The following is a 21,120-nucleotide window of genomic DNA, read 5'->3' as shown; positions in this document are numbered from 1 at the left end:
CAAGACTCACTGCTGTCTTCCCAGCTGGCCTGCCTTTTGCAGAAAACCCCTTTTTGTAGCAAATCTTCACAGCCCCTTCACAGCCGCGCAAGGGAGGGGCATTCAAAAATGTGTGTGAAGACCCTCAGGATGATTGCAAAAAAGCGGCAGGGCAGATGTGCTGTTCCACACCCCTATTGCCAGTCCTTTGTACACACACACACACACACACTCACAAATCATAACAGGCTGCTTGTATGACTGCCTAATGGGATGCAGAGAGACCCCATATTTTCAAAATGAGAACTGGACGGGTTTGCATCCCCTCTCCCGCAAACCCACCCGATTTTTAGTGATTTTAAGAAGAGGGTTTGGGAGGTGGAGGCAATGGGGGTTGGATTCTGCAACAGGATTCTGTTGGTTAACTAGGTTTTGTTGAGTGCCCCCCCCTTGCTGACCTTCCCATAATGGCCCAAATTAAGGGCTTTAAGCATCCAGGCAAAAGAGAATGGCAGCCTCCGCTCCCCCCCCCCGCCCCCCAATATAATGGCACGTAGTTGCTGAAGAATGAAAATGAATCCAGGCCCTTCCAAGAGAAAACGATGCACACACACACATACACCCAAGCCAGGCCAGCAAGATTTGGGTGCCCACTCTTGGCTTCTTTGCCACCCACTGCTTTGATTTACCAGGGAGAAGAAGGGTGGCTGCTCTCTGGACCAACAGGACAGGGGCTCCTCACAAATGGCTGACAAGTAAGAACAAATACAGATAGTCTTCCTCCTCTCTTCCCTTCTGAATTCCTCCTGGTGTGTCACTCGAGTTGTCTCCTTTACCAGCTAGTAAGGCGTGTACCAGGCAGGTATCCTCCCACGGCCCCTGAAGAAGAAGTGGGTGCACAAAGCTCCGGTTATCAGTTTCATCATCTCCCCTTTAGTCCACCTGCATCTTCATCCCAGTACAGAATGATAATTCAGGAGAAGCCCTCCACCGTCTGCTTGCTTGTAGAGCTAACCACCCAGGGAAGTGGCACTCCAATCCTCCCTGAGGATCTGGGGTGGCTTAACTACTAGCCCGTATTGACAAAAGCAGAAATACAGTATGGACTTCTGCAAGACTGAGATGGCAACTGTAAAACTAACAAGGTAGAGAAAAACAAACTAGAGGAACAGAAGAAAACCAGCAATTTAAAACCAGAGCTATGCTGTAATTTGCAGCCAGATGAGAACTTTGGCTTTCCTTCAAACACAGAGTTAATGGAGTCAGGATTCAGCCTCATCCCCCTCCAGAAGGATAGTTTCCCAGAAGGGGTGCCATGTTGCCCACTCACCTGACTACTCTGCCACGGGGCCTGGAACGTTGCCCTCCACAGAAGCTGGCATGACGAGGTAGGGCTCCCCGTCCTCGGAAGCGACCCCTGGAACCACCGCGGTCTGTGGAGCTGATCCCTGGAAAGTTGGTTCTTTTGGGCAGCACCTGATGCCAAAACAACATGGATCCAAGGAAACAAGTGTGAAAATGTGGAAATAAGAAGACAGGCAATGAAAAACAGTCGCACCCAACTCATTGGAAGGGAAATTAAAGTTGGTCAGCATATCAGCATATCAGCATTACGTGCCAGCATTACGTACCAAAGAAGGTTGGGTGGCAGGTGGTGCAGCTGCATCATGTTGTGGAAACCAACCCATCCCTTTCAGACATAACACAGTTTCTCTGCACAGAGCATACAGTCTGAATCCTGCCACTGTATCTTGTCAAACTGAGCTTATGGGGGTTAGTGTTACAGCGCTTATGGTTAAGGCATCTGCTGAAGCCAGCCAACTGAGTTACCAGCCTTGAATTTATCCGCCCACAGGGCTTCCAAAAGTTCCAGGAAGGGCACTAAATGTGTTCTAATGAGCAACTCAGGGGAAGAGAAACTATGATGATGACAGAAGTTCAACTCGGACGGCATTCAGCTTTTGGGAGACAGCAACTGAGGTCTCCAGGGAATTTTCAAGCAGGAATTAGGGATCAGAGATATCCTCTATCCAGCAACAACTCCTGCTAATGGTAGGATCCTGCACCAGGACAGCCCCCCCCACCCCACGGGGCTTACCTTGATGATGCGGCCTCTGAATGTGCCTTCATCCAGTTCCATGGCTGCTTTGAGAGCGCTTTGGTCAGCGAATTCTATGTAGGCATACCTGCAAGAAGAGAGGATGTTAAATAAAAGTAAATAAATAGAACCCTTATTTTATGTCGTAAGCTGCCCGGAGTCGTTGGATATGAGATGAGTGGCAAATAAATTTGATAGATAAGATAGATGATAGCCCACCTGCCCTAGGGAACAAAGGCCCTGGACCAACCTGGGTAGACAGCCCATTCCTTCCTAACCAACTCTCCCCCCACCCTTTTCCCATAACAGTCAGTCACTTGCCCTTTCGGATGGCCTGAGAACTTGTCACAAAGGATAGTCACTCGGTTGATCTGTCCACAGCTGTTGAAATAGGACTCCAGTTCTTCCGCAGTTCCTCCATAATCTACCTGTGAAGATCATACTCATGAACTCTGGTGTCCATTGATTGAGAGCCCCGTAGTCTTCTCAGCATCCAGGACTCCACTTTGTGAAATGATTTATAGACCCAAGGCATCTGGGGCAGGGGTGGGTTTCAAAAACTGTCGCTACCGGTTTGCTCGTGGGTGTCTGCACACTCATGCATGCGCACAATGCTTCTGCGCAGGCGCAGAAGCGTCCAGCCGGGTGGGCGGAGCATCCCACCACCGCTGCTACCGGTTTGCCCGATCTGGAGAGAACCAGTAGCAACCCACCACTGATCTGGGAGTAAATTCTCACAAATGCAGGATCTAAGATCTGCTTCCTATCACGGGGAGAAAGTAAAAGCCAAAAGATTTATAGGATCTGAAGAGAAGCCAGAGTACCAGAAGAGTGTGCTTAACAAAGCTGGTAAACAGGCAGCCCACTTACTACTCTGCATTAGCATTGTAGCCTCCTGGCTAACGTAACGACGCCACTGGACTCTAAATAAATAAATAACTGGGAGAAAGTCAGAAGGAAATGGAGCACCTCTCAGACAGAAGCCCACTATTCATTACAGATTCTGACACATAGGTACGATTTAACCCCTCTTTCTTTCTTACATTTCCCACATAGATTGAGCGCTGGTCAGCCTCCACTTTCTTCTCGTTTATTCTAGGTAACAGAAGATCTGCACAAGAAAGACAACTCTAGTAGTTAGGGAAGGGGTGGTCTTTGCCAGCCTTTTCAGCCTAATGCCCTCCTTTGCCAGCTTTTGAATATGGTGCCTGGCAATTTGAGGAGTTGCAATCCCCATGCTGTTATTTCTGATCGTTTTCTTTCCTGAAACCTCTGATCAGAGCAGCAAGCCCCACTTGAGGAAGGGCCCAGGGGCAACCCCTGTTGGGCAGCCCTGCTTGACAGGAGCCGTACCTGGGTCTGAACTCACAAGGAGGGACTTGGCTTCGTTCTGCAGCTCCTGCAACCATTCATCATCCTTCTCCATTGCCCGGACTTTGGCTTTGATGGCCTCCAGCTCCTTCACCCCAAGGGGAAGCCAAAGCAGAGGTGGAACATGAGAAGCAGCCCTCTTCCCTGGAAACGGCCCTTCCCAGCCCTCCAATGGTGCTGGTCTTTCCAAATTCCAACATTTTCATCCTGGCAAGCTGTGTAGACCTGCCCCCACCCCACCCCCAATGTAGGCAGTGGAGGCCTAAGCCTCGAGGAGACCTTTCCATACAAGAGGCTCCCTCCAAGCGGACCCAAGTCTCAGGGTAAGACTCACGGGGTCTTCTGCCTGCTGAACTTCTTTGTTGGCCCCTTCCACAGGAATCAAGGCTGAATCTTCTTCCATGTTTTTCTGCCAAGCAGAAATTTCAGCTGCATCCCAGGGAGAATGGTCGGTGTCGGAAGCAGGAGGATCACACCACCAGGATCCAGAATCAAGGAAGGGATGGCTTGGGGAAAGTCACATCACCAAGGTTAGGTACTTTGCCTGCCTAGGAGGTGTCATGGTGGATTTCTTCTCTTTCCCTAGCCTTTTCAGAGTAGCTGTGTTCTCCCTCTCCCCACCCAGACATCTTTCTTTGGCTTCTTCCCTCAGTTCCCCACCTTCTCTAGGTCCCCCTCTTCTCATGCCCACTTGAGGATCTGGCATCAGTAACCAAGAGCTGAATGCCCCTTCTCAGACAAGGTCTAGTTCCTATGAAGGAGAAGCCTTCCAAATATGTGTGTTTGTTGAGGAGGCTTTATCAGATGCAACCGATCATAGCTTTTTGTTTTTCCATAACAATATGAACAAGTCATTTCTATAAAGATCTATCAATTTAATCTGTAAAATCAAAGTTTCATTCTTTTCCACATCAAGCCTTCTTCTACTGTAACAGAGAGAGTCGGACGTCAATGCTTCTTTTTCTTTCCCTATCTTTCCTCACTTTTCTTCCCCCTTCCCCCTCATCGTCCTCTTATTTCCTTTTGTATTTTGTATTTTACAATACTTTATAACTTAATAAAATGTGATTACGGAGAAGGCTTTATCAGATGCCACAGTTCACAAAGTGTGTGGAATCCACAAGATCACAACAGCAACTACTATGCAGGGGCTAAATTGGAACGGCCTTTCAAGCTGGCCTTGCAGACGAGCCAAGAGCCCGTGGGAGACGCTTTCCCTTCCCTGTGACCACTCCTAACCTTGCCTCCAAAAATATCTTCATGGCTCCCTGCCTGCAAATTGCTGGGGAATGGAGTAAGACCCAGCTTATAATGTGAGCGGGCCAAGGAGAAAAGCTGGGCTTAAGGACTATTTGTTTTTCAATGCATGACAACAATGGCTGTGTTGCTAGTTCAGATGAGGCTTTGGAAGCCTAAGGACGAGGGCCCCGCTTCATGCTCTCTAGGAAGGTTGGCTGTGGAGCCTTCAAATGATGCATTCCTGGAGCCATCCCGTGGAGATGAGCAAGACTTGCTCAGGCAAATATAGAGCTTCATTGCAAAAGCAAACACAAAACATTTTGTTATCTAAGCTTTACACACAAACACACATCGGTGCAAAATATTCAAGCATGACCCCTCCTAGGCAGTTCTGTCTGTCTGTCTCCAAGAGCAAAAGTCGTTCACTGCGCAATCCATTATTGTTACTCTTTCACGACATTCTAAGTTGGTAGACATTGGCTGAATTCATGATTATACTAAGCCATGGCTTGTAACCCCTAAACCTTACTTTAGGCCCCAACAGTTACCAAAAGGAGCAAGCCACTATGTTTTCAGAGTGAGCCAACATCCAAACTTCTGGGATTCTACCATGAAGCACCCTCTTAACTACAAAAATGAAGCCCTTGGAGAGGAGAAGTGATGTTCCTGCAAAGGAGGAGGCCAAGCCTGCAGTCATATCTTACCTTGCCCCAAGTCCAAACATGATTACTCACACCGGTTCCCCCACCTATCGAGGCCAGGCAAATTTGGAGGAAGCAACAGCTGAGGCAGAACCTCTGGAACTCCATTTGATCTCTTTAACAGCCAATCAGATGCAGCATTTCATGGGGGGGGGGGCTAGGCTAGCAGGGGAGGAAGAGCAAACAAACACCCTCCATTTTAACCTGAACCTGAGGGCTGTTATTCATGTCAATTCACTGATTTATACCCCATCTTTCCTTTGAGGAGCATCCAGGCTGAGAAGTCTGTCCGTGGGAGTCTGTGCAAACTGAGTTGAAGGGCAGGTGCCCCTTAGAAGTCGGGAGAGCTGCTGTGGGTCAGTGAAGTCACTCCTGAATTAAGGGAGCAGAAGTCTGGCTTAAAGGCTGGGTCCACACCTGGTCAAAGATCTATGAAAGGTTGGTCGAATGGGGCGTAGTTGGGGCGATCCTGCCTCTCATTAAGCCAGATCCAGCCAAACACTTGATCTCGCACATCCAGGGTTCCCTATCTCCTGCTGGGCTTCAGTGGCTGGACTTGTACGGCTAAGCCCTAAGATGGCTAGTTTGAGTTTAGCTTAGTGTGCTGGGCAAAAGAAGCCTTCCCCACTCCTATGCTGGCTATTTAAAGCCTGTTGGGAGCTTTCTCAACCTGGGAATCTAACTGGACCGCAAGGCCGTTCTTTCATTTGTTCTGCTGCAGTGTGCAAATGGGCTTTTGTGGACACAGGAGAAATGGAGACAGTTGCGTGATATTAAACCATCTTTATTACACAGATACAGAGTTAAGAACAGACATAACCTGAATCATAAAGTTTACATCTTCCACAGGTCAAACATACAGTACATTTAGAGAAAGCAGGAAACCACAAGGGAAAGGGGGGAAGGAGAGCATGCCAAGAGAAGGGCTCCCCAAACTCAACCCTTCTACCACTTAGTCATTTCTCTGGAATGGCCACGGAAACCCATAAACACCGGGGTGGGGGTGGGGGGAGGAAGAGGGGACCTGGGTTCTCTTTTGCTTTTCATTGAATTTGCTTAGATTTCTATGATTTTCCTCTTTTGACACATCTTTACAAGCATTCACACATGCTCCCATCTTGCTCGGTACAAGCAATGGCCCTCCTCGTCCCCAAACCCTCTGATTCAAGTATTGCACAGTTCTATGCGCGATTTGCTTGCTGGGTACCCTGAGAACAGTGCTTCTCCTCCACCCTGGGGAGGATGGGGGCTCGTTTCTGCCCTATAACTGGCAGCTTCTGAGTCTTTTGGCAGAGACGCTCGAGGCCTGGGACAAGACCCAGGAATGTGCCACCTCTGACCCGAATCCAGCGTGCGTTCCTGCCAGGAAGAGAGCCGGCTGTGAGAGGCTAGCCAGCTTGAAACTCAAATGAAGGAGCACTTTGGTTCTCCAGAATTGCTAGGCTGAGCTCCCCATCCACAAGAACTATGAGGAAATGAGTGAGAGCCACAGAGAAGGATTGGAATCATGTTCTCCACCCCTGATCCTGAACCAGAGCTCTGGGCTGGGGAGGGGGGGGCGGAAGACTACGTGAGGATGGGTGATGGATTGGTTTCCAGCTGATGAGGTTTAGCAAAGTCTTTAAAGCTAGGTTGGTGCTGGGATTATTTTTCCACCAGCTGCTCTGTGCTTCTTTCCTCTTTTCCTTGTGTTCCACTCTCTGAGCAAAGGTTCTATCCTGAGAGACAGAAGGACCCATCTGGTCACAATGACACAGCCGTGCTGGCCATCTGCAGAGGCATCACATGGGAAGAGCATCTGTTTTCAAAAAAATGGGGATGTGACCTTAGTCCGCTCCCACAGACCTCTGGAAAAGCTCCTTCCTTCAGGACAAACCAGCATACTCTTCCCACATCATGTTCTCACACACAAGGAAGCCATCACGCTGGTGGCATCCACATGGTCCCCTTGGCCCTGAAGACCCACAAGCAGATCCTTTCCTTCCTATTTGCTCTGCAGGCAAAGGGAGCCTGTCACTCAGGATCAGCAGGGGAGAAGTATGCCTGCCTTACCCAACTGCTCCTTCCTGCCATTGTACCGACCTGCAAATTAAGCCCACAAATAACAGTGGCCCTGTTGGATCACACCACTAGCGGCCCGCAGGGAGAAGGCCCATCTTCTGAAGTCAGCCCAGCCTCTTCCCAGGAGAAAAGATAAATCTTCCTAGCAGAGAAGGATGAAGAGACGGAGAGCTGCAAAGAAGGGAATTCAAGGGCATCGTAAACTGAATAAGCATGGAAAGAGGCGATCTCCGTCTCAAGAGTTGGGAACTTCCATTATGTGGAAGCATTCCCTGCTGCAGAAAGAGGGAAGCAAAGAAGGACGGAGCAAGAATCGTCAACCAGCTAAAGAAGCAATGCATCCTTTGATCTACAGGAGACCCATGAAATTATCGCTCAAGAAGACAAGAGCAACCTATATTTGCATCAAATTGGTTTTTTTGACGTGGCACATTCAGTACCAACTGCCTCCCGTGGATCCTCACAAATAACCCAAATCAACGTTGCAATACGAGCAAAGGATTCCCTGGTTTGGCTCATTTTTCAGAGATTCTCAGGAACGACGCAGAGCGCAGCTCACAGATGGATTCAACAGCCTGTCAAAATCCCTGGGAAAAGTCAACTTGGAAATAGCTGCATGAAGTTGATCTGAGCCAGCCCAAAAGGATGTACAATTTCCCACATTTGCAAAGTAGTCTTTTCCTTGTAAAAAGGTCGCTCTGCTTTTAACTTTGCAACCGGCTTCGTTCACAAATAAGAGTTTGCAGATGGGCTTAAAGGCATTCCTAGGCTGCAGCCCAAAACACCCTGGCTCAGATTAGATCCCTCCGAACTCATTGACACTTAATTCAACTGCCACCGCTACATGGGCCGCCAATTCAGGCCATCGTGTCGAGTGAAATCTAGGTGATAACATTTTGCCATAGCTCTAAGAATTGGGAGACTTATTTGAAACTCTGGCAGAGACATTCCCTTCTCTTCCCCATTTGCTTTTGATTTGCACAAAAACTTATTCATCTCTTGGTATACTGTAAATTCCCAAGGATTCCTGCCTGCCTTTGGGTTCCCAGTGAGTCAGAAAGAGAATGGGAGACAACAACACAGCCACTGCCCAGAAAAAAAACTGCTGGCATGCCAAGCAAGAGACTGATCAGCCAGCCCAGGATGGCCATAATCCCCTCCCCCCTTTACCCATCGCCTCTTTGAACATCAAGATCTCAACCAGCACAGGATCAGGACTCCAGGGCTTCAGAAGTGCAAGCCACAGCAGTTCAAAGCGAACCCATAATCCACATTATGCAACTCCATCTAACTGAGAGAGATGAGCCCCTTGCAAGGATAACCGTTTGTTCTGGTGAAGGAAATGCCTCCATATGTGGCCAGAGAGGAAGAAGAAGAGGTGTGGAGATGCTTGAATTTGGAGAGAACAGAATGACCGGGAAAGAACGCTCTGAACTGGGGATGTGACAGAGAAAACCCTGCGATGTTCCGGAGACCTCGGTCTCTTTCCCTGCCTGACTCTTTCCCAGGCTGGAGTGGACCCGGGGTTGATGTGAGGGGCCAGTCAGAAATGAGGGGGAGGGACATAAGATGAAGGCAAGAAGTACCATGGAGGGGCACCAGCTCCATGGGCAGTGGCTGGAGTAATGGTAGCACCATCCCATTTGGATGACCTCTGCAGGCCAAGCAACTGGAAGGGGAGGAAGTTGGACGAGGCTGTTTAAGGGGGATAAAAAAAGAGTTCTCCTGAGCACAGCAATGGCTCTTTCTGGGAAAACCCCATTTCCCCACCTGCTACATCCTTTAGTGGTTGTCTGTTTCCATTATTTGGCCAAATGTCTCTTCTCCTCACCATCATCACCATTCCGGTTATTAGCAATATTTTTGGAATTTTTTGCAAAGACTATTTACATTCACATTAAAAGTACAACATTTCTGCCCTGAACCCCTGGCTGGGCCATCTGTAAGGGGTCCCCCCCGCCCTGCAACCATGCCGTTCCCCCCTCCCCCCATATTGCACTCCCGTCCTCAGTACTTTGTACAGTGTTGCAAAGAATGTGACCATTGGATACCACAGTTTCCTCCTCCCCTCCGCCTTCCTCCCCAGGCAAACATCTGTTGGTTACCTCCAGAAAAACCCAGAATGGCAACGGAAGACCAAAGGCTGGGCTGAGGGAAGGAGGGAGGGGAAGGGACCCCCTGCCCATCTGGGAGACCCAGTGAGAGATTAGGGAGAAGAGCCAATACTGAGGTCAGGGGGACTCTTGGCCAACCTGGCACCGGGACTTCAGAAGAAGAGAAGAAAAAATAAGATGCCTCTCTGTTCTTTGGGCAGAAGAAGGAAACTGCAAAAAAACCTGCCTGGGAAGATGGGTGGATTACGGAGAGCAGAGATTGGGGGGGCGGGGGGGGCGGGATGATAGAGGTGAAAAGATCTGGGTGAGAGGCAGAGACTTTCTTGCCCAGGAACCAAACTAGCCAAGGGCAGGCAGGCAGGCAGGCAGGCAGGCAGGCAGGCAGGGGTGAATCACACACGTCTCTCTGGCACAAGGGGTTTTTATAATCCACCAAGCGAGGGAGTTTATAGCATCATTTCCGCCTCACACACTCTCTCTCCTCTCTCTGTCACACATACGCACACAAACACACCTCCTCCCACTCACAAAAGCGGTGAATACTTGGTTTTGTTTTTTGCTTTATTCTACGAAAATTTCTCCGAATCCCACGGTTGCACGCCTGTCCTCCTCCAGGGTGACGGGGGAGTAGGCCAAGGTCCGCGTGCAGTGAGGTCCCCCCTTCCCCTCCCCCCTCCAGGAGCACAAAGGAGTAGAAATGCCACCAGCCGCGGCAGCCGCAGCCTCTGCCAAGCGGTGGGTAGAAAGTTGCAGAAAGATGCGGGACTCCTCTGTTCACAAAAACCTAATAAATAAAGCCTCCGTACTGAGGAAGAAGAGGAAGAAGTCAATCGCAGGAAGAAAAGTGAGGGGGGGGGGAGGAAGAAAGAAACTTTGGCAGTGGAAAAAAGTTTGGATTCTTTTTTTTTCTGTTTTTGGATTTCCTTTGGAGCAGAGGTGAAAATGGTATTTCTTGGCTAACTAGCAAGGTAGTTTACAGGTAAGCTTCCTTTACTTGGTTTTGTGGGTACTTTTTGGATTTTTTTTCTTTCTGTTTTACTTAAAGCCAAAGAGTTTGATGTTTTTATTGTCTATTTTTATTTTTTTACAAAAAGGAAAAAAAAGGGTTGCTTTTTGTAACTGAAATCCATTTTCCCTGCCTTCTTCTGCCCCTTTTCTCTTTCAGAAGAAGGGGCTTTCATTTGTTTTATTTCCAGGAACGCACCTCCGGCAGGAGGCGGAGGGAGTCTCGTCCCGTTTCCCTTCCTTGTCCCCAAGTCAAGAGGTGGGGATACCTGCCGATGCCTCATCCGAGGAGGAGGAGGAAGAGGAGAAGAAGAAAAAGAAAAGAAAAACAACAACAACCACTTCAATTCCCCCACATCCTATGGGTCGGAAGTTGAGTCTCCCATCATCATCACTGTCTTCGAAGAACGGACGAGGCTCGGCGCTTGCCTTAACTCCATTTAAAGCCAGGTCTGAGGATTTGTGAGGATTCTGTCGTAGAGTTAGAGGTTGCTCTGGAGGTCAAACACGTGTCAGGTAGCTGAGGATTTGCATTGAATGCAGTTTTCTGGGGGTTTTTCCCCCATTTGGAGAGCAGTGGTAGCAGCAGCAGCAGTGATGGTTCCCTTGTGTCTCTCGCCTAGCGGGACGTGGTGTCCAATGGGGCTGGGGTTGCCGGTGTGCCAGAACGCGAGACGGTGGCAGAGCCTGGATTGCTTGAGCTCCCTCCCAGGGCCACACCGGGGATGGAACTGGTCACGGCCGCCCCGTCTGACTGGGCGGGAGCCCCGGGAAGCCCAACCGGGCCGGAAGAGCCCGCCCCGACAGAAGATTGGAGGCTCTGGAGGGTCTGTCCACAGACGTGGTGATGCTTCTCCCAATCTTTGTGCTGGCAGAAGGAGCCGCAGTAGCGTGCAGTGTTGCATCCGCTGCAGGTCTCGCTAGCCTTGCGCCCGCAGTTCCAGCAGCTCTGCAGGAGAAGGCGAAAGCACAGAGATCAGCGCAGAGCGAAAGACAAGCGTGGGGGACAAGAGGCGCTCTACTCTTCACCAGGCACCAGACACACGGTCCGTCTTTCCCGTGGCGGATTCACAAAGGGCTGTGGCTGCGCTCCAGACTGTGCTCAACTCCTACAGTTTAGGACAAGGCCAAACCACAGGGGGGGAGCCACGAGACCAGCACACGCCTGGCTCCGAGTCATGGCTGCTTGCAGCCCGCTACTCTGGCACCCGGCTCCAGGTCAGGACTAGAGAGAGTCACTACCTCACTGGAGTCCTCCTGTTGGTTAATGACGGTCAAAGCATCCTCGGAGGCTTGGCGCTTGGCTTCGGCCAGGGCCCGCTCCATCTTGGCCCGCTCCGTAGTGATCAGCTCGTGCGCCTTCCTCTCCGCGTCTGAGACGGCCTTCTGCAGCTCCGACATGGCCTGACGCTTCACCTCGTTCACGGCTTCTTCTGAAAGGCAGAGCGCGGGGCAGAAATCATAGAGGGGCCTCAGTCAGGGCAGATAACACCAAAGAAAGCAACACGCTGCTGCTCTGAAGGAGGTCTGAGGTCTTCCAGAAAAAGGAATGTCAATCTGTGGCCCTAGGGCCACCTGCACCACCCAGGATCCCCTTCTGTGGCCCTTTCAGGCCACACTGACCAGGATTGCTAAAACTGGCAGCCACTTTCAGGCGAGAAGTATAAGAACTGTAGTTTAAACTCTAAAATAAGCACCACACTGTCAAAAAACGGATCCCACTTGTTTCTACCCTAAGCAGCTTCGCCCCTTTGTAATTCACTCTTACAGACCCTCCCCAGGGAGACCGTGACAAGCAAAGCCACCCGAGTGGCATTCACACAACAGCCCCCACCAGATGACTAACTAAGCCATTCTCAGGCTTCACCCAACCCACAGTATTGTAGCCTCGATTTGCCCAAGATGCTGGCCTACAAGAAAAAGCTAACTGAGGCTAGTGCTCAACTAGTACATTTGTTGTATGAAAGGAGCCACTAGCTAGCATGGTGAAGGGAGCTGTGCAAATTCAGTGGCAGAATCCGTCACAGGAAAGAGGCAACTTTAATCCCTCCTCCCGTCTTGAGGCAGCCAGCCATTCTCCATCAGGCTTAAGCAGAGATTGCACTGCATCCAAAGGGACCAAACCCCACTTCACCCCACTTTTAGTGGTGGGAAAGCAAGGCTGGCCACTGATTCCCCTGCACCATTTTCTGGCGGTGGGGGGCGGGGGGGAGCCCACCAGAACACAATCGGCTATTTCACAGTGGGTGCAGGAGCCAGGGGGGTTCCAGCAATTGCTTGTCCCATGGATATTTTTTTGGCTTTTGCTTGGTGACGCAAGAGCCAATTTTCTGTGAGACGCGTTTCCTCACTTCCCCCAAAACTCACCAGCTTTTCTCCAGATTTCTTCCGGCATGTAGCCAGACAGGGGCCTGGATACAAATTCACGATGAGCATCTGGGGAAATAGCAGAATGAGAAAAATCTGTTAAGAAGCGTTGAATGAACTGACTTGTTTTTTTATTGCTTTGAAAAACTCAAGCGTGGTCAAGCTTGTGTTATCGGCATCCCTGACTGGACCCTGGAGAGTTGGGGGCCGGATTGTGGCTGCCTCTGGGGAAGCCAAGAGCAGGGTGGGCACCCAGAGGCACCTGCAAAGGGGTGGGGGGGCAAAACACCACATGAGGATCAGGGTCCAGCTCTGTTGAGCTCAGAGGCTGCAGTGCCCAGAAGCCAAGTGGATGCCAGGGAGGAAGACCGGGGTGCCCCGGAGGGCAGCAGAGTGATACCAAGAGGGGATCCCTCCTAACAGCCGCACAAAGACCCTTGCCCAAGGTGTGACCCCATGAGTTTCTGCAACCCCCTTGAAAGTCATCTCAGTTGGTGGAACGCATCCAGGAGTTGTGGCCACGACTTTAAGAATTCCTTCTAGGCTGATTAAGCCCATCCCATGGCTTGCTTTCGCCAGCTTTAAGGTTGCTTAGCCCAGCCTCTCTGATTGGCAGAATGTGGGGGAAGGCTTGGCTTGTTCTGCAAACCCAGCTGATGGGGCTTACTCCTTAAACCACAGTTCAGACACAAACACAAAGTGGACTTTGTTTTCATCAGATGCCCCAGCAGATGTTAAGGCTAGGAGAACGCATGAAAGGTTCCTCTCCACTCGCTCCCAGTTGTTAGTGCACTCATGACAGATGGAGGTGGGATGGCAGCCTGGTTGTCCTCTGCCTCCCCATTCTCTCACACACACACCCTCCGTTCTTCTGAGAGGCCCTGGAAGTGAGGGCTGTTGGAAAGGCCCAACTCCAGAGAGCCTATGGCAGGCGGAAGGAGCCCCCTCCCCAGACAAGAGCCTGTTCAGAGGAGGAGGAAGGCCACTCTGTGCCTGGAGTCAAGGGCCTCCATGGGGAGGGGGGCACTGAGCCCGCCTCCTCCCTTGCTGGGGTACCTAGCAGTGGCGCCTCCAGGTTGGCAGTGCTGCTGAGGGGGCGGCTGGCGGGGCTCGGCCCCTTCTTCATGTCTTCAGCATCGCTGTAGCGGCGGATCCAGTGGTTGAGCTCCTCACGGTCAGCCTCCTGGCAGCGGCGCAGAACGGTGAGGGACCGGCGTGTCTTCTCCACCATGTCCATGATGCAGTTCAGGAGCTGCAGGGAGGAAGGCCACAGGTGACAGCCGGGGCAGCCTGGTCTCCTTTTCCAGCCCATTGTGCAGATGACAAAAAAAGCGGGGAGGTGAGCATCGCTCTCCGTCTCCCCCTTCCCTCCCTGCCCCCCTCCTCCTCCTTCGCCAGGTAGCTCAGGAAGGACCTTCCCATCCATCTAGCCTGCCTGAGGGTCAGCTGCAACTGGCCAAAGGCAGCCTTGGGCCTCTCCTTTTCTTCTGGCCCCTCCTAAACTTGGTGGCTTATTTTTCATGCAATGATTTATTGCAATTCGCATCTGCTGGATGAACCAGGGCCAAAGTGATTGACAATAAGGGGGGAACCTTCTTGTTTGCTACCTTGAGAATGCTTCATTCAGCTCAGAAAAAGGGGGAGGCCAAGAAAAAAGCGACTGAGTCAGCCATGCGTCAGGATCAGATCAGGGAAGGGGGGAGGGGCAGGCTTGGGATTCACAAGGCACAAAAGGGAAGGGCCGCAACAGCTCCCAAGGGCCAATGGCCAAGGTTTCATTTTCTCCTGAGGGGTTCAACCTCCATGCAGACAATCCTCCCCCAGCAGAACCTGCTGATTTCCCCCAGTTCTTGTAACCCTTCTGCAAGCCTCTGCTGGTTTGATCATAAGCCAGACCACACGGTTTGATATTCCTAAAGTAGCTTCTTACTCAGTGCCAGGGATTGCCAAACCCACAGAGTCCATTCACGGTGCCCACCCTTGGAACTTCATTGCCCAGGAACCACGATGGGCTCCTTTCCTGTCCTGTCCTGCCGGCCTTTAGGAGGGGCCCAAAGACTTTCCTGGGGCCTTTTCTCTGGGGAGCCAACAGTGGCGGTGAGTCTTGGCAAGGCTTGTATTAAATGGATGTGAGGTTTGGTACTCAGCTACTGATGCGGTTAGGTTTAAGGTTTGCTTGAGTTTTTAAGAGTGGTTTTTGTATAGTCGTTGTGTTTGTTCGTACTTTTTATGGTATCTGAGGTTTTTAATTGTACGTACATTGTTGAGGTGTTTCCACTCTTCAGCCCATTCTCGCTCGGTCAACCGATGGTCGATCACCTCCTCTTGCCGGGAACTGTGGACGGCTGCAGGGAAGAAGCATCGTGAGTGGGGTGGAAGGACAGGACCTCAACCCTCCCGGAAGCCCCCAGTCCCTGGGGAACCAGAGGCCGTCCACCTAAATTCCTGTCAGCAGACACAACTTCAGGGACACACTGCAGCTGGCCTCCCCAAATTAGGCAAGTGCTGAATTCCATTTGAATGCAATTTTAAACCAAATTCTGTTCATGAAATAGAGCTAGGATGACTACTTCTTGGGTGTTTTGCCATATTTAAAGACTGAGGGGTGTCACAGGAACCTCTTTGCTCTGAGGGCTTGCAGGGGGCTTTGGGACATCATCAGACCTGCCCTTTGCTTCTGCCATCTCCTAAACAAGGGAGCTTTGTTTGCAGAAGTGGAAGCAAAGACCCTCTTTGTCTGCTTGGCAAGAGTTGTTTTCCACTCCTACTTAAACCTGGAGGGGTGGGGGGATGGCGAGCCCCAACTGAGCTCTTTTGCGCACCATCCTTGACGCTTCTTCCCAGCTCTTCCAAGGCTCCTCCATTGCCTGGGTCCAATCCTGCAGTGCTCAAGCCTTCCTCTCTTTTTGGGGACCCGCCCACCAAGCCCACTTTTCCTTGCTGGACCCCTGCCCACCTTTGCTGGCTTTCCCCCGCCCGCTGCTCCCGAGTGCTCTCTCACCTGCTGGCCGGGGATGCTCCCGAAGGTCCCGAGGATCTGGAGGGCGGTAGGTGTCCCGGTAGCGATGGGCCACAGCCATGTCCTCGAGGCGGTAGTGCTGAGGGGGAGGAGGGGTGGGGTGGGGCAGCCCATTGGGCTGATGGCTGAGCCCATTGCTGGGGCTGTACCGCTGGGCAGGGCTTAGGTTGCAAGGCCTTTTGCTGAGGTGCTCAGGATGCAGGGAGTCGCGGTCCAAGCCATTCTCTTTGGTCCTGTGCCACAAAGAAAACACCCCAGTGTCAGGGCGCTACAGTGAATTTGCCAGGCTGCCCAAATAGAAGGCAAGCAGTGCCCAAGACAGCCTGTTTCAGCTTCCCAGAATGACCAGGTTCACACAGCCTCTATGACAACTGACTGAATGGCAAACCCCCCTGGAAGTGACCCCAGCACATTAATGCTTCTTCCTGGACATTGCCAACTGGCTGGTCTTTAGAAGGAGTCCCTGGGCTCTTCTCCGGAGGGATGTTTACAGTTCAACCATTTCCTTTTTGGTCACCTCCAAAATGGTGTTTGAGGTTGACCGGCTCAGGATAAAGACCGACCTAAAGCTTGGTGAATTCACCAATATATCTTTGGAGCTGTATCCCCTAACATGTAGTCCCCTAACCTCGATTGCTCCGCTAATCGGAGCCACAGGGAGACTGGTGCTCTCTGCTTCCCAGTTGGGGCAGGCAATCCCTCAAGCTCCCAGAAAAGCTTGTATCCTCGCTCTATGTCAGTCATCCTGAGGGGCACAGATCGCTCGACATGGGTTTCCTGCTAATGAAGGGAGCCAAAGGACCCAGAATGGCTTCGCCTCTTTCTCAGTGGGGTCACCAATTGCCTTGGAGATGCTCCTTTCTCCAGCTTTCAGCCCCCTTTGCTGTTTTAGGCTGTGATCCTCCCAGATGAGGACCTGGCCTCTATAAAGCACCATGCAGGTCAAAGGTCCTTCTTAAGAATAATGCCTGGCAAGGCTGTCCCCAGCCTAGGACGCCCTCCCCCTTCTCTCACATGCTCGAGGCTGGCCTCCTACCTGTCTGGCGTCCGCCTTTTGACCCCTTCGTTGACCTCCAGCAGCAGCTCCGAGGAGTCGATGGGCGAGGAGGCGTTGGCATCTAGCAGGAGCTGCTCATGCTGCGCCAAGTATTGGGCCGGGCTCTGCTTGGCCATGCGGGCACAGTGGAGAAGCTCCCGCTGAAGCAGGGGCAGGTTGGCCTAAGCGGGCAAGAGGTACCATGAAGAGAGAGCAAGGGGGCAGCCTCTCCTCTCCGTGGGGTTTCCAAAGGAATCTTACTGGATAGGAGTTCCTGTTATAAGCAGGAAGCTCTTTGGTGTCTCATCTTATGACCTTCCCAGAGAAAGTCCTCTGGCCCTCCTCCAATGGTTCTCAGGATCTGCAGGGTCCTTATTCCCATCTCTCATGCAGGGGTGAAATCTACTTACCTTCCCTACCAGTTCAGAAGTGCACGTGCCGCGTGAGCGCATGTGCAGAGGGTAAAAAAACAAGTTATTTCCTGGTTTAAACCAGGAAATAATGACAACCGCATGGGCGGGCGGAGCCTCGCACTACCGTCGCTACTGGTTCTCCGAACCACTCGCTGCCATCGCTACGAGTTTGGCCGAACTGGTCCGAACCGGTAGCATTTCACCCCTGCTCCCATGCTTTTAGCAGAAAGTGTTTGTAAATAAAACACAACTGCTTTCTTCCCCGCCCAGTGAGATTCTCCCAGTGAGGAGCTTGGTTCCAGGGAGGAGCATCCACCGAAGTGATTAAGCAGGCAAGCAAAGTCCTGCCACGAGCCAACCCTGGTTTCCTACTTAAGCAGCCGATGGCCGGCCAAACCGCCATCTGTTGAAGACATTTGAGCTGATAAAATGCCCCACTGTGGATTCCAGGACAGCAAACCCTCCTCCTCCTCCTCCACCACCTTCTCCCTCTCTCTGCCTCGGCTCCACGTTTCCAGAAAGAAAAATAATAAAAAGGAATAAATAACATCTCTGGGAAAGGCATGCTGGGGGCCGCCTGCTTTGAGTTAGCGTAATGAGAAGCATCTGGAGCCCCGGGTGGAAGACAGCTGGGAGAGGGTGCTGGAGAGCAGAGGAGGCAGGGAGAAAGAAGGCTGTCGGGTGTGGGGAGGCTCCTTTGGAGGCACCAGGGCTGGCAGGCGGCCCCAATCCTGTGCCAAAGAGAGGACCGGTTTTCCCCAGAGGCTGTGGAGACCAAGCACCAATCGAGACATGTTGTTGGTCACCCAAGTGGGCTCTGTGGAACAAATAGCCCAAAGGAACCAGGGTTGAATTGGGATCACTGGGGGGGGGGGCTTTCCTTTCATCTTTACCCCCAAGGTGGTCAAGCTGGAAGGCTGTGAACTCAGGGCTGTCAGCCTTCTTCTGGTGCTGTCTTGGGCAAGGAAGAGGAGAGGAGAATGTCGGGGCGTCTTCCTTTTAGACCTCTAAAGAGCCAGCAAGGTCAGCTGGTATTTCTAGGAGCAAATTCTCCTTAAGGACAACTTACTTCTCCAGAAACGTTCAATAAATCTAGAAACTGAACTCTCAGTTAAAGCTATGATGCTTTTAGAAAACAAGATTTCCAAACAACGTATTTCCTTACTGTGCAACAGAGGTTTTCCCTGGCAGCCCTTCTGACGGCATGCAATTCTTCCAAGCAAAAATACTTGAAAACTGCTAGGCTGGGCTGGAGAAATCAGTGCAAGAGGAGAGAAGGACCCGCAGAATGGGGTGGGGTGGGGGTGGAAAGAGAAGCTTGGCAGACTGCTACCCCTGTGAGGGTCTTGATTGCCCTTTGCTCAGCTAAGCTTCCACTGCCTGTTCTGATGGGCAGGAATTCTCTACTGCAGGAGTCTCCAACCGTGGCAGCTTTACGACTTGTGGACTCCCAGAATTCCTCAGCCAGCCAGCTTGAAGCCCACAAGTCGTAAACCTGCCAAGGTTGGAGACTCCTGCAGTAGAGAATTCCTGCCCGTCAGAACAGATTTGGAGATTTGTCCAGTCAAAGTGTTTGTTTGTCCATTGAACCAGAATGGTCACTTTTAGACTGGCCGCAGCTCCTCAGGCTCGGAGATTGTCCTGGGAATTTCCACAGGCAAAAGGCTTGCAACAGACTCTCCTCGTCATCTTGGAGTCATTTCCTTGATTTCCTTGCAAGCGTCCTTGGGAACGCCACCCACTTTCCATGGGAGAAGACAGCTCCGCTCTGACTCATCCTCCTTCTTTCCTTGGTCCTGCTATTAGGAAACCAATTGAGATCCACAAGGGAGGATCACCTACCAGTGGCTGTGCTGATCACCCAGCAGGGTTTTCCCAAATAAAAGTTTTCCGTGCATTTATTGCATGCTCTCAAATGCATGACATGAATGACATTGTGGGTTTTTGAGAGGGCTGGAACACGCAGCTCACAGTGATCCATTCCTCTTGTTCAAATAGACAAGGGGCTGCTGGGATAGTGAAGCCCCCCTTTGGAAACGAATCAGTGGGACTTGAATCACGCAGGGGGGAAATCTTACCTTCAAGAACGGGATGACGAAAGGGCGCAGGGGGAAGTTTGTGGCCTCCTGGAGCTTAGAATGGAATTCTTCAATGGTCAGTGTGGAATTCTACAAGGGGAACATCAAAAGTGGTCAATGGATGAATTCACAATGAAGCCAGAAGGGCCTTTATTCAGGTTGTCTTCTTCAAAGTCAGCTTTGCCAACCGACTTGACATGTTTCCATGCCTTTCGGATAGTAACACACAGAATTCCCAAACAACTTGCTGGAAATTCTGGGCATTGTAATTCCATCATATCTGGTTGGGTTGGGTTGGGTAAGGCGGGTTAACAAGGCCCAGGCATGTTGCACACCAACAAACTGCAGAATGGTAGCTGCGTTGATCTGTTGCCACAAAAACAAGTGTGTGCCTTCAAAATCCGATCGCTTCTCTAGACAAGGGGTCTCCAACCTTGGCAACTTTAAGACTTGTGAACTTCAAGTCCCAGCAAAGCTGGCTGAGGAATTCTGAGAGCGGAAGTTCACCCATCTTCAAGCTTCCAAGGTTGAGAAACACGGCTCTAGACCAACCTGCTGCTCAACACACCTTTGATTGCGTCAGGGATGTGATGAATAAAACCTTGGCTTCCCCAATGGAATGCTTGTTGGGTTTTTAGGAGTGTTAAGATTCTGCACTGCAGGAGCTCAACTGTATTAAGTGGGACCAACAGCCCCATGGTTTTTACAGGAGCATCTGACTAAGGATGGTGGTTGCAAATATGGTAGTTTGTTTAGTGACCATTCAAAGTTACGACGGCACTGAAAAAAAGTGATTTATGACTGTTTTTCACTCTTGCAACTATTGCAACATCCCCATGGTCACAGGATCAAATTTCAGACACTTGGCAATTCACTCGTATTTATGACGGTTTGCAGCATCCCAAGGTCACGTGATCCCCTTTTGTGACCTTCTGACAAGCAAAGTCAGTGGGAAGCCAGATTCACTTAACAACCATGTTACTAAGTTAACAGCTGCAGTGATCCACTTAACAGCCATGGCAAGAAAGGTTGTATAACGGAGCAGAACTCACTTAACAACTGTCTCACTAAACAACTGTGGTCATAAGCCAAGGGCTGACTGTACTCCAGAGTCTTTGACCCACCCCCCACCCCCCAAAGGGGCCTGGAACTCACCACGAGGCCCAGCACCAGTGTGCGAACCCGCTCCCCTATCTCTGGAGAGATGTCACTGCCGAACTGCTGCAGGGTGGTAAGGAAACGCTTCAGCTTGCTAAGCTGGCGAGCCCCACAGGCCGGAGGAAGCTGGTGGTTGGACAGCGAAGCAGTGGAGGACGTGGCCGGCCCGTTGCTGAAGCCGTTGGGCGTGGAGGGCGCTCCGTTGATGGCCGTCGGGGAATGACTGCTTCCGTTCATTACTGCCAGGGAAGAAGGAACCGTTGAGGGAGTTGCAGGAAAATTCAAAATTCTCTAGAAGTAGAACTGCCAAGTACATTTTCATCTTTTTCTTCCTGTCCTCTTATTCCCAGGAGAGCAATCCAGAGACCACTAATACTTGCTGTTGCAGCCTGAAGCATCCTAATTTTCCCTTCCAAGTCGAATGCCTTTTACTATTTGGTGGCTTCACCACCTCATTCGCAGGGGGTGATCCCAGCTTGGA

General features: G+C 51.2%; 2 protein-coding genes across 7 annotated transcripts in view; both read right to left on the bottom strand.

Annotated features, from left to right (window-relative positions):
- Positions 1-534: 534 nt before the first annotated feature.
- On the bottom strand, positions 535-5,475 carry PABPN1L (PABPN1 like, cytoplasmic). Of its 2 annotated transcripts, none has more exons than XM_087877054.1 (8): positions 5,392-5,475; positions 3,783-3,954; positions 3,420-3,536; positions 3,121-3,207; positions 2,399-2,505; positions 2,078-2,165; positions 1,310-1,455; positions 535-858 (listed from the first exon to the last, which is right to left on the bottom strand). In XM_087877054.1, exons 1-8 carry the CDS (start codon positions 5,409-5,411, stop codon positions 819-821), a joined length of 777 nt encoding a protein of 258 aa, XP_087733180.1. In that variant the 5' UTR covers positions 5,412-5,475; the 3' UTR covers positions 535-818. The 2 variants fall into 2 exon arrangements, with proteins under 2 accessions (XP_087733180.1, XP_034282328.1); XM_034426437.2 differs by having other exon boundaries at positions 3,121-3,188; positions 3,431-3,536.
- A 681-nt stretch (positions 5,476-6,156) lies between these two features.
- Positions 6,157-21,120, bottom strand: part of CBFA2T3 (CBFA2/RUNX1 partner transcriptional co-repressor 3) — a 58,229-nt gene continuing 43,265 nt past the window's right edge. For all 5 annotated transcript variants that reach the window (XM_034426625.3, XM_034426626.3, XM_034426629.3 and 2 more), the window contains 9 exons: positions 20,637-20,878; positions 19,482-19,571; positions 16,991-17,172; positions 15,937-16,187; positions 15,195-15,280; positions 13,992-14,187; positions 12,936-13,004; positions 11,811-12,001; positions 6,157-11,517 (listed from right to left, as the gene is read on the bottom strand). In XM_034426625.3, coding sequence (XP_034282516.1) covers positions 11,188-11,517; positions 11,811-12,001; positions 12,936-13,004; positions 13,992-14,187; positions 15,195-15,280; positions 15,937-16,187; positions 16,991-17,172; positions 19,482-19,571; positions 20,637-20,878 — 1,637 coding nt within the window. In that variant the 3' untranslated portion in view covers positions 6,157-11,187. The remainder of the gene's footprint in view (positions 11,518-11,810; positions 12,002-12,935; positions 13,005-13,991; positions 14,188-15,194; positions 15,281-15,936; positions 16,188-16,990; positions 17,173-19,481; positions 19,572-20,636; positions 20,879-21,120) is intronic.

Source organism: Pantherophis guttatus, chromosome 11 (assembly GCF_059756535.1).
Source record: "Pantherophis guttatus breed Tessera chromosome 11, ASM5975653v1, whole genome shotgun sequence".
Classification (NCBI taxonomy): Eukaryota; Metazoa; Chordata; class Lepidosauria; order Squamata; family Colubridae; genus Pantherophis; species Pantherophis guttatus.
The sequence above is the reverse complement of the archived record's forward strand: the minus strand, read 5'-3'. Positions and strand labels throughout refer to the sequence as shown.

Excerpts from the sequence above, each read along its gene's own strand:
- PABPN1L (XM_087877054.1), bottom strand. The coding sequence starts at position 5,411 with ATGTTTGGACTTGGGGCAAG. Across the intron at positions 2,506-3,120 it reads GCTCAATCTATGTGGGAAAT|GTAGATTATGGAGGAACTGC; the intron begins GTAAGAAAGAAA and ends TGATCTTCACAG. Across the intron at positions 1,456-2,077 it reads TCAGAGGCCGCATCATCAAG|GTGCTGCCCAAAAGAACCAA; the intron begins GTAAGCCCCGTG and ends TTTTGGCATCAG.